Source organism: Colius striatus, chromosome 1 (assembly GCF_028858725.1).
Source record: "Colius striatus isolate bColStr4 chromosome 1, bColStr4.1.hap1, whole genome shotgun sequence".
In the NCBI taxonomy this organism is placed as follows: Eukaryota; Metazoa; Chordata; class Aves; order Coliiformes; family Coliidae; genus Colius; species Colius striatus.
This window is the reverse complement of record NC_084759.1, coordinates 12885192-12901695: the sequence shown is the minus strand read 5'-3', so window position 1 is coordinate 12901695 and position 16504 is coordinate 12885192. Positions and strand designations below refer to the sequence as shown.

Sequence of the window (16504 nt, the reverse complement as noted above, 5' to 3'; positions counted from 1 at the left end):
CTACTTTATTTCTAAGTTTACAATTCTTTCTGTCCCTAGATAGTGTGACAATGTGATACATCTTTCAGCAAACTAATAATGAATGAAATATATCATAGTGTATTCAAGTATGTCAATAAAAGCATTTGGGATTATGCACTACAGTTATTTTCCCTGATAAATAAACTTTTAAAAGTCCATAGAAAATCCACTAAGTATTTTATCTCTAATTTTGAGATCCTAGCCCATTGAAGTCAGTGGACAATGTAAACTTGTGTAATGTATTCAATTTACAATTTAGAGTCTTATAAAGCAGTATAAAGATCTGATTTATCCATGGTACAAAATTTATACTCACATGCAAACTGAAGAACAGCCTCTCTGCTTAAAATGCTGCCAAACGTGTTGGTGGTTAAACATTGGTACTGTCCAGAATCCTTCATTTCACTGGGGTTGTTGATGATCAGACTTCCTTCTATTAAACTGAAGCGATAATCACTTTCAATGTTGATTTCAGTTCCATTTCGAAGCCATCTTAGGAAAAAAGAGAAACTATTTGAGCAATTCACGGACAAAGGGAGTCATCAGGCTTAGAATACAGCACCTGACAGTAACAGCTATTATAAGGATGACAGCTACTCAAAGACAGCCTATGCAGTAACCGATTACCTTGTCAAAGCTTTGGATGAAGATGTTCCACAACACGCCTGACTAAAACTATTTTTCTGAGAAAAACAACAAATATAAATGGATCTTCAGCCTCCAAAGAGAAAGAATATTCTGTTGTTTGCCTATGATGAATGAAATTATATCAAATATTCTTTCTTTTGCTTATATTGAATCAAACTCAATTTTTCCCTTCTTGTTTTCCATCAAAATCACCCAGACTTCAGACTTGAAATTTGTATAGCAGATGCACCCTTTAAATAAAAAATAGAACTTTTATCATGCTTATGATAGTCAAAGCTTCAATCCATATTCTATCATTAAAGCCTTAGACCCACATAGGCTTAGAGTTAGCAGAGCTGAGTCTACAGTGCAAGGAAACATTCTTTTCCGTTCCTTGAGGATTTGTCCTTCAGAGCCAAAAAAACTCAGAAAACAGATTTAAATATGTAAGGGAGAACAAATTTGTGTAGAGCAGGAAGGTAGATTGTTTTACCAAGCCCATTGTAAAACAAAGTATGTTGACAACGGAGAATGGCAAAATTATATCAGTTGAGTCAGTATATACAAATTCACAGAAGACTGGTGCAGGAGAGACTAAGTGCTTTATCAGGAGGACCGGACTAGATGATCTTTAGAGATCTCTTCCAATCCCTACCATTTTGTGATTCTGTTAACGTAACACCATCACATCCTCCACTAAACCATGTCCCTAAGCATTACATCTGCACACATTTTGAATATTTCCAGGGATGGTGACTCAACTACTTCACTGGGTAGCCTGGTCCAAAGCTTGACAATTCTTTCAGGGAAGAAATTTTTTCTAACACCTAATCTAAATTTCTTCTGACACAACTTGAGGCCATTTCTTCTTGTCCTGTCAGTTGTAACTTGGGGAAAAAAGACCACCACCCATGTTGCTAAAATGTCCTTTCAGGTAATTGTAGAGTGAACATGTCTCCCCTCAGCCTTTTCTTCTTCAGATTAAACAATCCCAGCTCTCTCAGTCTGTCCTCATCAGACATGTTCTCCAGATCCTTCACCACATTCATTTCACACCTCTGGATATGCTCCGGCACCTTAATGTCTTTCTTGTAGTGAGGGGCGCAAAACTGGACACAGAACTCAAGATGCGGCCTCAATAGTCCCAAGTACAGGGGGACAATGACTTCCCTGTTCCTGATGGCCACACTATTTCTGACACAAGTCACAGTGTCATTGGCCTTCTTGGTCACCTGGGTACACTGCTGGTCCACATTCAGTCACTGACAATCAGCATGCCCAGGTTGTTTTCTGTCAAGGAGCTTTCCAGCCACTCATTTCCAAGCCTGCAGCATTGCATGGGATTGTTGTGGTGCAGGACCCAGGACTTGGCCTTGTTAAACCTCATACAACTGCTCTTGGCCCATCACTCCAGCCTGTACAGATCCCTCTAAAGAGCCTTGTTGCCCTCAAGCAAATCTACATTACAGTTCAGCTTAGTGTTTCAGGGAACTTACTTAAGGTACTCTTGATCCCTTCATTCAGATCATTGATAAAGATACTAAACAGAACTGACCCCAACACTGAACCCTGGGGAAGACTACTTGTGACTAGTCACCAATGGTATTTAACTCTAACTTTTCCTGCTGTGTGAGTGGGTTTTGGAGGTGTTTTAATTTTTCCCCCTGGGTATTCTCTGACAAAAAGCCTCATACTTCTCAATCATCTCCAAAATGAAACAACAAACCCTGCAATTGTCACTGACTGCAAGAGAAAAAATTGTGTGCTAAATTAATACACTCCAGCATTGTGGAATAACCTTTTGGGGAGTGTGACGTATCTCAATTAAAGAATAATAATCCCCATAAGAAGACTTTTAGATTTGCTTTTGTGTCAAATAGTATAGAACATGAAGCTGTTAGAAGTATGCAAAGCAGACATAAGCAGCATAAACAAGCACAGAACAGCTATTATGATGCACAGATATTTCCTTCACTGCTAGTTTTCAGTTATTTTGTTGTTTCAAAGTTGCCTCAGGAAACTACTAGGCACTTCCAAGCTCTGTCATAGTTCAGCAAAAACTGGAAGAACTTGGCAACAGCTAGGCTCCAGAGGCAACTTTAGTGAAACAAAATGATTATTAGTTCAGCCTGTCTTGTTAACAGTCATGGTAAATGGGGTTCAGATAACAGAATTCAACTGTTGTAGATCTGAATTTTTCTTAATCCAAAGGTCAGAATTGTAGAATTGAGATGAACTGTGAGAGTATAATTTGGTCCTGTTTTTTATGATTGGATGTTTGATCGCAGAGAACCCCTTACATTCATTTAAATGTAAGAAATGAAACACTATTGACAATATCATAGAACCATAGAATCATAGAACAGTAGGGGTTGGAAGGGACCTTTAGAGATCACTTAGTCCAACCCCTCTGCAGAAGCAGGTTCACCTAGATCAGACCACAGAGGAATATGTCCAGATGGGTCTTGAAGACCTCCAAAGAAAGAGACTCCACAAACCCTCTGGGCAGCCTGTTCCACTGCTCCGTCACACTCATAGTAAAATAGTTTTTTTCCATTACTCCTTGTCCTGTTGCTAGCTACTATAGAAAAAAAGGATGCCTCAGCCTCCTGACAACCATCATTTAGGTATTTGTAAATGTTAATAAGATCTCCCCTCAATCTCTTCTTCTCTAGACCAAACAGCCCTAGTTCCCGCAGCCTTTTCTTGTATGAAAGATGTTCCAGTCCCCTGATCATCTTGGTGGCTCTGCCCTGGAGTCTCTCCAGAAGTTCTCTGTCTGTATCTTACAAAAGATATTCGGTAAATGTCTGTAAGATTCCATACATTTTTAAAGAGATTCATACATAGCAGTGCTAAAAGTAAGATGAACTTTTAATTTTAAATCATTTATCAATGATTTAAAATTTTGAATGAAATCATAATGAAAGTTGACCTTTATATATACATGACTATACATATGAAATAAAAATGAAAAACTAATTTATCCAGAAATTAGGGGAGATTTAAATAAGGAGAAAGTAAAAATCACGTTTTGATGTTTCCAAATGGGAACTGACACAAAATTCAGTTTAATATTTTTTTTTTAACTTAGTTTAATTTTATTTAAATACAATGCAAAATTGTTTTTGTAATACTATGCCAAAACATTGGATCTTGATGGCTGCCTGCCTATCTATCTTGAGATCTCTTCTGAATGATTGTATTCACATCATATAATCCAAGAACATTAGAAGAAAAGCAGTTTTCTTCTAGATACCCTGACTGATCTGGTTGAAAGTAATTCTTAGCAGTGTGAGCCTCACAGCTAATGTAAATAAAGATAACAGTGATATGGAAATATCCCCTCTCCTCACTGATTCACATGTAAAGGGTCGGGCAGTGACATGCAACAAGCCTTTTCCTATCTATAGCCTTTTTTGAGACTTAGTTCCTTCTGCACCTGCCATATGGAACAATATATTCCTCACAAAGCAGTGTATAGCTTTTTCCCTTCCTCTGAATGTCTGTGTGCATTGTATATTCTGTATGGAGAAGTGGAAGCAACAAAGGGAGAGAGGTTAAACTGCACTGTTAGAATTAAGCTTTTTGGGTCAAAGAATTGCATGCACGAATAGCAGTCTGGAAAGTATTTTTATGATACTACTGACACCAGTTGATCTCTGAAGAACTGAAGGAATGGATATTACAAAATCATAAAGCAGCCCAGGTTGGAAGGGACCTTGAACATTCATTTGGTCCAATATTTAATAGAAAAGAGAATATAGAACATAGATGAAATTATCCCTGAGGAGGTCATTCCAGTGAATGATTATTTTCAAAGTAAAAAACTTCTTTCTTGTATTGAGATGAAACCTCTCTTGTATTATCCTCTGTTGTACCTGTTGCCCCTTGCCTTCCACATGGATTATGAGAGAGGAGAGCTTCTATTCTCTTTGCAGCCAGCCTTTAAGATATGTTGAAAGTCTGTATTTGTTGATTGCATTCCTCAGGGAATGCAAAAAGTGGTTGGACCAAGAAAGAAAGACGATACAGGTTCTCCAAAGAGAAAATCCCCACCAGAGTAATGAAGTTTGGGAGGACTGAACATACGCTTCCCATGTTTTGTTGGAAGCTTATGCTATATATCCCTATAGCCATATGATATGTTTAACAGACTTATTGTACTTTAACAGTGGAGCTAATAAATTTTTTTGTGTCATCAAAATGACAAATATGTAACAGAAATTACACAAGGAACATCAATAAGGTAGAACACAACACAGTCTTCATTCCACATGGTGAAGAGTTAATGTAATTTAATTTGAAGAATTTTTGGTCACTCATTCCTAATCCATGTTATATGTTTTAGTCATGCCCATGTTGTTTGGCAAGTTGTTTTTTTTGAATTTCAAATAAGTCGTGGGGAATTCATCCACAATACTAAAGAAAGCGTAATAAATATAATAGATAAAAACTAAAATGCAGGCTTGATGATCATCATAACACAACAATAAGAGTCCTTATGTTCTCTTTGTAAGTGAAGAATGACACTCTGAGAAAAGATAAAGGGAGTATAGAAAAATAACCAATCATATGTTTCCCCAGTCCTCCTACATCACTTGTAATTTGTATATGTAGAGAGTCAGATATGGCAAATGGGTAATGTGACGACAATGTACTGCTCCTATCTGTAAGTGGATCATTAATAAACTGAACTCTCAGGTGTGTCATAACAGATATGTATACTAGATATCTCTGACTTAACAGTCTTTATAGAAAAGTGGGCAACCATCAATTCCTACAAAGAAATAAAATGGTGGACCTGTGAGTGAAAAGACAACAGATTGGACTAAGCAGTGGCATCCTGTATTGCACAGACATGTCATTTGATGTACCTGTTTTTTAATGCTTTCCTTATAAAATGTGATAATGATTCACAACTTTCTAGATGTTTAGGAAAAAATCCACTAAAGATTTTGATCTTGTCAAAATAATGCATAAAAAGAGTCCCTCCACGTGGACACATATAATACACAGAGAACATAATTTGAAATTTCACATACTGCTTTGGCTTTACTCACATTTCTTGCATATTCAGAATCAGAAAAAGCATTTGATCAGGAAAGATATTTGTGTCACAGATCTCTTTCTGTTGTGATGTTCTCCAAAGCACAATAAGTCTCAGAGTGGGATTACAGTGGCTAATTTTCTGAAGACTAAAAAAAAAGTCCTAAAGCAGGTACCTGTATGTGGGAGTAGGATTTCCACGAGCTTGACAGTTCAGAGATACTTTCTTCTCCTCAGAATCAGTTGGGAAAATTACATCATCTGGCTCTTGTACGAACATTGGCCCATAATCAACATTTTCTGTGGAAATAGAAGTATTTTAGAAGTCTGAATAAATGTAATTGTGTTATATTTTTTATAAAGTGAGGTTAAAGTATGCAGAACTAGGTTGCTTTTCTAGAAGTTCATATCACAGTACTTCAGATGCTCTATTAAAAAGCAATAGTTAAAAGAAAAAAATAAGAAAAAGAAAAGTAAGAAATATTACTAAGTTAACAAAATGCATAGTATGATTTAAATGTTCATCATGCTTTAAGATAGCTTTTTCATCACAGATATTTTGGTCTGATTTCTAATGAGCAGCTCAAGGGAGTTAGACCAGCAAGAGGAATTAACTCTGCTTGTAGGTAAATAAAACAAGACAAACAAAAATTTTCCTGCTACTTGCAGCACCTTACAAAGAACTAAGACTCAATTTTCCCCTATATGTCAAGGAGCTGCTAAGAAAAATCACTTTTAAAATTAATGGCAGCAACTGGTGTCTGCTGTTAAATAATGTATAGTAAAATATGACATTTCATTTTTCTCTATTGTCTCTTCTAATTTTGGCATGTATCTATGTCTTCGTATGAATTTACATGTCTGAATAAGAAAAGTTGCATAGACTCACAAAATATATTCATGACTCCAATTCATTCATATTGTGAAGAGAGAAGTGTAACCTTCAGAAAAGTAAAAGGTTGCAACTACAGTGTTCCTGATCACATAGTGCTCTAGAAGACTGGAATTTTAGTCAACTTACACTTGCCCCAGACTCTTGAATGATTTTGTCCCATAATGCTCTTCAAATTTAGAGCTTCTAGTCTAATGATTTGGATGAGGAGAGATAGTTACATTGTCCTACTACTTGCAATGAAACATGGGAACAGAGTTGTCTCTGTCAGTTTTATAGTTTCATATGTTCACATCATAAAATTCCTCCAACTGGTACTGAGGACAGCATGACACATTAAGCAGTTTATAACCTCCTGTTATATTTGTCCTTCCATTACCTGTTTGAAGTAAGAAAAATACCCCTGAAGGCTTTGAGATTTTGTCATTGATTTATGAAAGTTATTTATTGCACTTTTCTACCAACTCCACGAGACTTTAACCACCTGTTACGGGTTTACAGTTTTCACAACTGTGACCTTTATCTTACTGCTAATAGTTTCAGAAAGTTCGGTTGGACAGGAAAAGGTGCATGGGACTCTGTGCCTTAGTACACAGAAGAAAGTCTTGAAGTCTGAAAAAGGCTAAGAAACATGGAATCATAAGTCACGTTATGCTAGGTCTGAGATGCAAATTTCCATATCCTTAAATTCCATGGCATTTTAGTTTTCTGTATTACTATCACACAGTGAAGACACCACATGAAAACCCATTAAGCTATTCAATCTTCCTTTTTTTGTGACTATACACTTATTACATACTTTACTTTCTGTGTTTTTACACTGCTATTCAAATGCAGATTTTAAAAATACCTCTATTTTCAGGTATGTATACTTCTACTGAAATAGATTTGAGTAATTAGACTGTCAATTTGGAAAGACTGCAACAGCAGTTACTGGTTTCTGTTTTTCATCATTTTCAAGTTTATTAGGCATTTTTGTAGAACTATTTAAAGGAGTGTGGAATCTTGTTCTTCATATTTACATTACTTTGATGTTTAGGTATATTACTTCAGTTGAGTGTATTGGCAGAAATATATTTCTGTGAGAGATAACTACATTATTTAAAATGATCACAAAAAATGATTTCTAAGATGTGTTTATATTATGAAAATTAAAAAAACCTCCAGTGTTGAGCTTTGAGTATTACAGCTGAGGCTGCCATGTGGGGAATAGAATCATCTGGCAAAACTTATTTTAAGAAATAAAATGTGAGTATAAAAGCATTATAAGGATTGTTTCTTACAGTTCGATTACTTGCTTCTTACATGTTACAAGAGAAAATACTAGTGAATGTAGACATAAACAATCAGAAATTTCATCAACCTAAAGTCTAACAGAATCAAAAATTTGCTAATGCAAAACTATACCATGAGTTCAGATTCAGGTGTTATTTCATGCAGATTAGTGGATGTGTGGATAGGAAGTATATTCTTGAAGATTAATGATTTTTTCTTCTCCCTAGGAGTGACTCTAGATGAAATACAATGTCACAGTCTAGAATTACTGGAAAGAAAATGAAAACATTCAATGCTAAGTAGGTGCTGTTTTCAATACAAGTGTTCTTTCTACCTGTACTATTTGCAACAATATTAAAATACTCTGTTGCACTTTTCTTTTGCAAAAATAACCTTTGGAGGTTGGCATTCTTAGTGGTAGTGACCAAATGGATACTTGTGCTATATGGAATAACAGTTTTTACTTCTGCCTGCAGTGAAGACAAAGGTAACAGAAAAAGTTCAGTGCATGCAAGTCATGTTCCTAAAAGATGAAACAATGCAGTTAGCTTCTTATCTACATTTCAGATGGAGTGTGGAGTACCAGCTAGGATTATTTAGAGACTCAGAAGCCACATGATAGTGAATGAGATGTTAATCAGTTTGTAGCTATACTGACTAAATTAATCCTTAGTTAGATCTTAGTTGCTGTGGGCAGCAATAGAATAATTGAAGAACAGGGTCTATTCTGAAGAGACCAAAAGACTTACTGAAAAGACAGCCCAATATGTTTGTAAATTATTTGGCTTAATAGAGAGGCGATTAAATAAAATGCAGTGGAGTGAAATATACGATACTCAAAAAAACATAACAGATCACCTAATGATACCATCTTAATTGAAATTTGTGATGGGTTTTTCTGAAGATGCTTTTTTCTTGGTAACAGGGGTAGGGGGCTGTGGTGCTGGTCCCAGTAAGTTGTTCTAGAAACTTTCTCCTGGCTCTGAATTGGACCCACCTCTAGCCCCACTGGCACCTCTGCCATCACTATTTATGAAGCGATATCTGCAGCAGAAAAGGAGATGGAACAGTGGTACAAGATGTAGGCGATCATACAGACCCCATAGCCAGAGAAGGAAGAAGCAAGGAGGAGCACTAAACCAGAGACACCCCCTAGTAACCTGTAGCAAGAGAATATCTGTCCCCATGCAACCTACGGAGAGCAATGGAGGGACTGATATTCACCCACAAATCTGTTCTAAGAACTTGCTGCTATAATTGTAAGAACAGCTTGGAAGTCCTGAAACAAGGAATACACCATGAACAGTAATGATGCCAAAGCCATTGAAAAATGAACATTTCATGCCTACTTTTCAACTGTTGAACTTCATTGCCATCCACCTAAAATCTATAGGCTCTAAAAGCAGTGATAGATGAGAATTAGCTGTTCTTCAGAAGGCTGATTAAATCCTTGACATTTGATACATGTGTTCTCTACATACTTCAGCTTTTAGTCTGTATATTATCCTCTCAGGGGGCATGTCTGCCTCAGAAACAATACAGGCAATATAAAGGTTGAAGAAGACATGACATTATTCAAGAATAAAAATTAAATAGTATTGATTAATTGAAAATTTTGAAGCAGTATAGTGATTAAAAAATTTCCAAGAAGAATTGGAAGCCATTTATCTGAATGCTGGATATCAATTCATTTACCACTGAACGGAATGTTTTAAATTAAAATTTGAAGTTATTACTCCTTAAGTATCTTCTTAGGCCTTGATCCACGACTGACTAGTCTTGCAGGTCTGCAGCCTTCCAATTTTGGAAGAACCCAGGACTTTCCATTACCTCTAATGTGATGTTAAGTGCTTGCTAAACTATGTGCCCATCAATGATACAGCTACTGAAGCCTTCACAAGGCTTCATTTTATTTGAACTTTTATAAGCATTATGTATAAGAAATTAAAAATTTTTCTCTTTAGTTATAACTCAGTCTGTGTTTCAATTTTAAAAAAAAGGTTTTAAATATTTAAAACAATATTTAAATTAAGTACTCACATCTGCAGTGCATATCCTTTCTTGTTCTTGGGATGTTGTGGGGTGTCTGACACCTCCACAGAGCAAACCAGCACAGTGCCACCTTTGCACCACCCCTGCCCTGTCCTGAGCCCTGTGAGGCTGCCCATAGCACCTGAAGTGATACTGCAAAGCCTGTTACCAGACATCTCTGTGCAGTCAGATGTCAGTTAATGTCCAGTGGACTTCTAGGTGTTACAACAGGGATTAAAATTAACATGTAGTGTACTTTTCTAAAGTGTTATGTCCTACCTGACAGTTTCATGTATATCCATAGCATATCATGCTGTAAGATATTTGAAGTAGTGCTAGGTCAGACTGTTAAACACTTGAATTACTCCTGAGTGTTTGTAGATACCACAAATATTTGAAGGAAAATACCTTCATCTGCCTCTGCCTCAGCCATGACAGCAAGGAGGAGGCCTTGGGGAGCTCGGGTAGGACAGGCTGGTGGGAGGCTGTGAAGTGACCTGGGTCAAGAGGCTGTCCCCATACAGACAGGAACAATAGCAGGCTCTGTGTGTTGAGGATTTTCCTAATTTGGCTGAGCTTAGGGTTTGCCCATCCCACTGCATTGCACAAGGCTTAGGAGCAATAGTCCTTTGCCCTGGCCAGCCAAGGGCTGGGCCTTCCCTCAGCCCTGGAGCCCCAGTAATGTATCAGAGGCAGAATATTGATGACTCACCCACCCAGGACAGGTACAAAACCGCCTGGCCCAGGCTGGATGTTAGCATGTGGGAGAGCAAGGGCTAAGGTGAGAGGGCAGGGATGAGGGCTGCAGGGAACAGCAGGGATGCTGGGCCCCAGGCAGGGAGGCAGAGGCTACCTGATGCACAAGTGATGGCAGCTGCTCCTCCTGTGTCTTCCAGAGCCAGAGGTTCACACAGGAACAGGACCAGGCCACAGAATCATAGAATCAAAGGATCATATCAGAGAATCACAGAATAATAGAATGGTAGGGATTGGAAGGGACTTTTAGAGATCATCTAGTCCAATCCCCCTGCAGAAGCAGGTCCATCTAGATCAAGTCACACGGGAACACGTCCAGGTGGGTTTTGAAAACCTCCAAGAAAGGAAACTCCACAAACATTCTGGGCAACCTGTTCCAGTGCTCTATCCCCCTAACAGTAAAGTAGTTTGTTTCTTATGTTTACGTGGATTTTTCTTGTGTTCCAGCTTCATCTTATTACCCCTTGTCCTGTCACTAGATACAAAAGAAAAAAGGGATGCCCCAACTTCTTGACATCCTCCATTTATATACTTGTAAATATTAATGAGGTTCCCCACCTCCCCAGCCTCCTCTTATCTAGGCTAAACAGCCACAGTTCCTGCAGTCTTTTGTCACAAGGAATATGTTGCAGACCCTGATCATCTTGGTGGCCCTGCACTAGACTCTCTGAAGAATTTCTCTGTCCTTCTGGCGCTGGGGAGCCCAAAGCTGGACACAGTACTCCAAATGAGGCCTCACCAAGGCAGAGTAGAGGGGAAAGAGAGCCTCCCTCAACCTGTTGGAAACATTTCTCAGAGATTTTTGCAGCTTTTGACAAAGCCATTGACCTAAGGACAGGGAAACATATACAGTCTCAGGGTGCACTACATCATGGTCCCACAGGCAGCAGGAAGCTCCCCACCACTGTGGACAAGGGAAGCTCTGTGTCACCTGCCCTCTCTGTCTGAAACTAATGTTGGAATAAAATGTTCTCATTTGTGAACCATTGTCTGGTTCTTCAGCTTTATGTGGCCTGCTGGAGGATATTTCCCAGCCCTTCTCCTTCTTATCTTTATTTTCTCATTAGATTTCTATCTCTCTCTCTTCATAGATATATATATGTATATGTGCATATACATGCTATGTATGTATACACACATATCTAATATATATGGATTTTTTCGAATTTCTTCAAGGATTCAAAAGCATCAAGTTTGTTTGTACTCCTGTTTTGACTAACAGTGAGTGATCCATGATCTTAAACAGGACAGTCCTGTTTGAGTGTATATTTGAACTCCACATCTTATTTTTCCTTTCTAACTTAAGCAAGAGCATAAAAATAGATTAATATTTAATATATCTATTAAGTATACTCAGTGAGATCTTGACCAGCTTGAGAGCTGGGCAGAGACAAACCTCATGAAGTTCAGCGAGGGCGAGTGCAGAGTCCTGCATCTGGGGAGGAACAACCCCATTCATCAGTACAGGCTGGGAGTTGATTTGATGGAGTACAGCTTTGCTAAAAGAGACTTGGGAGTCCTGGTTGATAATAAACTATGAGTCAGCAATGTGCCCTTGTGATCAAGAAGGCCAATGGCATCCTGGGATGCATCAAGAAGAGTGTAATCAGCAGGTCAAGATTGGTTCTTCTCCCCCTCTATTCTGCCCTGGTGAGGTTTCATCTTGAGTACTTTGCCCAGTTCTGGGCTCCCCAGCTCAAGAGAGATAGAGAACTTCTGGAGAGAGTCCAGCACAGGGCCACCAAAGATGATCAGGAGACTAGAGCATCTTAGTATGAAGAAAGGCTGCAGGACTGGGGTGTTTAGTCTAGAAAAGAGAAGACTGAGGGAGGATCTCATTAATATTTATAAATATCTAAATGGTGGGTGTTAAGAGGTTGGGACATCACTTTTCTCTGTGGTATCTGTCAACAGGACAAGGGGTAATGGGATGAAGCAGAAACACAATAATTCCGTTTAAATATAAAAAACCCAGCTATTTTACTGTGAGAGTGAGGAAGCCCTGGCACAGGCTGCCCAGGGAGGTTGTGGAGTCTCCTTCCTTGAAGGTCTTCAAGACCCACCTGGATGTGTTCCTCTGTGACCTGATCTAGGTTGATGTGCTTCTGCAGGGGGGTTGGACTAGATGATATCTAAGGATCCCTTCCAAGCCATACCATTCTATGATTCTATGATATGTGTATTTCAATTGACTTTAATTTCTCAAGGGAAATATTTCTATTTCTCAAGCAGGCTTTTTTAACAATAATAAGTTTTCTGTTTCTTATTAAATGCTATGAGATTAATGACTTAGAGTGGCACATATGTCTTAGGATTACACGTACGCATTGCAATGAGACCATGTAACAACTAGGTTGTGGTCCTGTTCCAAATTTTAAGCTGCCTATTTTGATCTAGGCAGTTAAATGCACTAAGTATTCTCATTAGGATTTACTATTAAAACTAGTATTGCCCAGAAAATCAAGGATATGGAAAACATTCCAAATATGAATAAAATTCCTCTTTTAAAATTTTGGAATATTCTCAAGAGCAGTACTTGAAAGGTTTTTTTTTAATTCCAAGGTTCTCCTATGTGAATCTTTCCTCTTAGAAAAAATACAAGAGTATATGATGTCCTAGTAACATTTAAATCCTCATAGGAATGGAAACCTGAATCCGTGTATCCTGCACGTCACACAGTAGCCAAAATGTGTTTTCTCTCTCTTACATATAGAGACACCTTTATTCTCTCCCTCGGCTATTGATGATAAAAAAAAAAAAGAAAGATGTTCTTTATTTCTTCATGCTGAGCAAATAACATGAGAACAAACTGCAAATGAGAATAAAGTTTCCTGCACTTTCAATTCTGTTGTAACTGAAGTAGTGTCATTCCTCAGCACTCAACTTTTTAGCCGCCACCCTTGATATAATTCCAGGTCAATAAAAATGCACTGTGAAACAGAATGAATTCCTGGAACCCTGAGAACAGAGTGATAAGCAGGAAGAAAATATCACCGTGTTCAAAGATCTGCATTGAAGTTGCATAGGAAATATAATTTTTAGTGTCTGATAATTCTGATAGTATCTGATAAAAGTGCTGTACTTTAAAGGAAATAAAATTCTTTTAAATGCTTTCTTAAATAATTTTAAGAAATGCTTAAAATGCTTTCTTTAGACAGAGAATGTATAGTCATTGCACTAGTCGCATCAAATGTCTTCAGTGTAGTTTTACCACCGCCTGCAATGTAACAGTACAATTTAAGCTGTATGATTGTCAAAAATAGTCTTGGTGACATCTTGTTAGTACAAGGTACTATTAGGAGGAAACAGCTCTTTTTACTCTGGTATTTTTCACCCAGCAGACAAGATATCTAGGGGAAATTCTCAGACTGCATATGAATATAAGCTAAATATGTTGCTAAAATGTGCCTATCATCATAATTTATTAAAAAAATCCAAAGTTTATTATTTCAAATTGATCCTACAAAGTGAAAGACACATTTTGCTAAAGGCATATCGTGTTTTAATACTAGTCATTATCAAACTGGGTATCAACATTGCTGAGTCAAGTTGGAGGCCTGTGGCAGTTCCACAGGGATCAGTTCTGGGGCCAGTCTTGGTCAACATCTTCATCAATGGCCTGGATGAGGAGACAGAGTGTACTCTCAGCAAGTTGCCTAATGACATCAAACTGGGAGGACTGGCTGATTCCCCAGAAGGCTGTGCTGCCATTCAGTGAGATCTTGAGAGTTGGGCATAGAGCAAAGTCATGACGTTCAACAAGGACAAATGCAGAGTCCTGCACCTTGAAAGAAAGAACCCCATGCACCAGTGCAGGCTGGGTATTGACCTACTGGAGAACAGCTCTGAGGAGAGACATCTGGGAGTGCTGGTTGATAATAAACTAACCATGAGACAGCAATGTGCCCTCGTGGCCAAGAGGGCCAATGGGATCCTGGGATGCATCAAAAAGAGTGCAGCCAGCAGATCAAGGGAGGTTCTGCTCCCCCTCTACTCTGCCCTGGTGAGGCCTCATCTGGAGTCCTGTGTCCAGTTCTGGGCTCCCAGGCTCAAGAGGGACAGAGAACTTCTGGAGAGAGTCCAGCACAGGGCCACCAAGATGATCAGGGGAGTGGAGCATCTTCCATATGAAGAAAGGCTGTGGGACCTTGGGCTGTTCAGCCTGGAGAAGAGGAGACTGAGGAGGAATCTCATTAATACTTACAAGTATTTAGAAGGTGTATATCAATGGGATGGGGCAGCCCTTTTTTGTGTAGTGTCCAGTGATAAGTCTAGGGGTAATGGACAAAAGCTGGAACACAAAAAATTCCCTTCATACAAGGGAATACAAGGAAAAGTAATTTTATTTTAAGGGTAATGGAGCACTGGAACAGGTTGCCCAGAGAGGTTGAGTTTTTAAAGCCCACCTGGACATGTTCCTGAGTGATCAGGTCTAGGGAGACCTGCATCAACAGAGGATTTGGACTAGATTATTTCTAAACTTCTTTTCCAAGTCTTACCATTCTGTGAAATGACTTTTGAATTTCTTTCCTTTGTCCTGGGTTGTTTTCAGTTTGTACTTGTATTCACTTGGAGTGATGACTCTAAAGGTTCTTTTGATTAACTTTTGTTACCTCAGAAACAAAGAATTTAATCTGTTCGGTATATTTATAAGATATTTTAGATGTATATATCATCACAGTTTTTTCAAAGAAAACATTGCTTTCTTCAAATAAATATAGATGCCTCCTTTTTTTTTTCAAAAAAATTCAGTCCTAATATTGATTTTTCAAATAATCACTATAATACAGACTTTCACTTAACCACTAATATCTATTCATTTTACTATCCCTATAATCTGTCACAATATAAACTTTTCTTTAATAGAATGAGAAAATCCACTAAACTATCATAATAAAATATATTCCAATGATTAAATATGTGTGTAGTAAATTTTAACATTAACAAAGGTGGCTTTAATTTTCAATAATTATTTGGCATATTTGGAAGAAGACACACATATATGTATGTATATTTATAACACATGCATTTATAAAATAAATTTAATATTAAATATATGTTTCAGTTAACATAAAAGTCATAAAACTTTGAGGGGACTTTCTTTTTTACTGATAATTTCAGGGGAATACCCGAGGTAATTGTACATCTACCATCTATGCAGGTAGGATACATGTGCCCTGAGGTATGTACATTGATTTTAGTATGTTGCATGCTGGGACAGAGTACAATACATGAATGATTTAGTTTACAGTGAAGAGGAGAATAAAAATATATTTTCATATTTTCAGGTTTATCTTTTGTGAAGCAGATATGTTTATTTACTTATAAGGCAGGATAAGACAAGTCTTTCATGTTGCTTGAAAATGCTTTCTCTGTTCTTTGGCCTGAAACAAACATATGCACTCTAAATTTAGTTTACACTGTCTAAATTGCATTCCATTTTAATTCATTTTGCACAATATTTTTTAGCAATGAAAAGTGAATTAGTAGTTTATGTCTTTAATTCAGACTCGTACATGCTGATCCTAGTACATGATGTAAAATCAGGTATTGTAATTCAATAAAAATTAGATTCAGAACTTGCATATTTTGAGGTTCATCAATTCAAAAACTTTCAGTTGTGAACTGGATTCTGTTCTTTATTTTCTTCTAAAAGATATCAAATCAAAGATGGAAGGATAAAAAAATGTCTTTATTCAAGGTTGAGTTCAATTATCTTTACTGCAGTATTTCCAAAAGTTTTTGGAACAGTAAGAAAGCATAAGAGTTTGCAAATTTATGATTCTTCAGGAGTATTTCATGAATAATTCACATCTTCTATGCATATCTTTTAGTTTTGACTTTACACATTGA

At 37.6% G+C, this 16504-nt stretch overlaps 1 protein-coding gene across 1 annotated transcript in view; it reads right to left on the bottom strand.

Annotated features, from left to right (window-relative positions):
• The window catches only part of CNTN5 (contactin 5), a 353074-nt gene that overhangs the window by 233385 nt on the left and 103185 nt on the right, over positions 1-16504 (bottom strand). The window contains exons 3-4 of the mRNA XM_062020562.1: positions 5874-5997; positions 338-513 (exon numbers count right to left, since the gene is read on the bottom strand). Coding sequence (XP_061876546.1) covers positions 338-513; positions 5874-5997 — 300 coding nt within the window. The remainder of the gene's footprint in view (positions 1-337; positions 514-5873; positions 5998-16504) is intronic.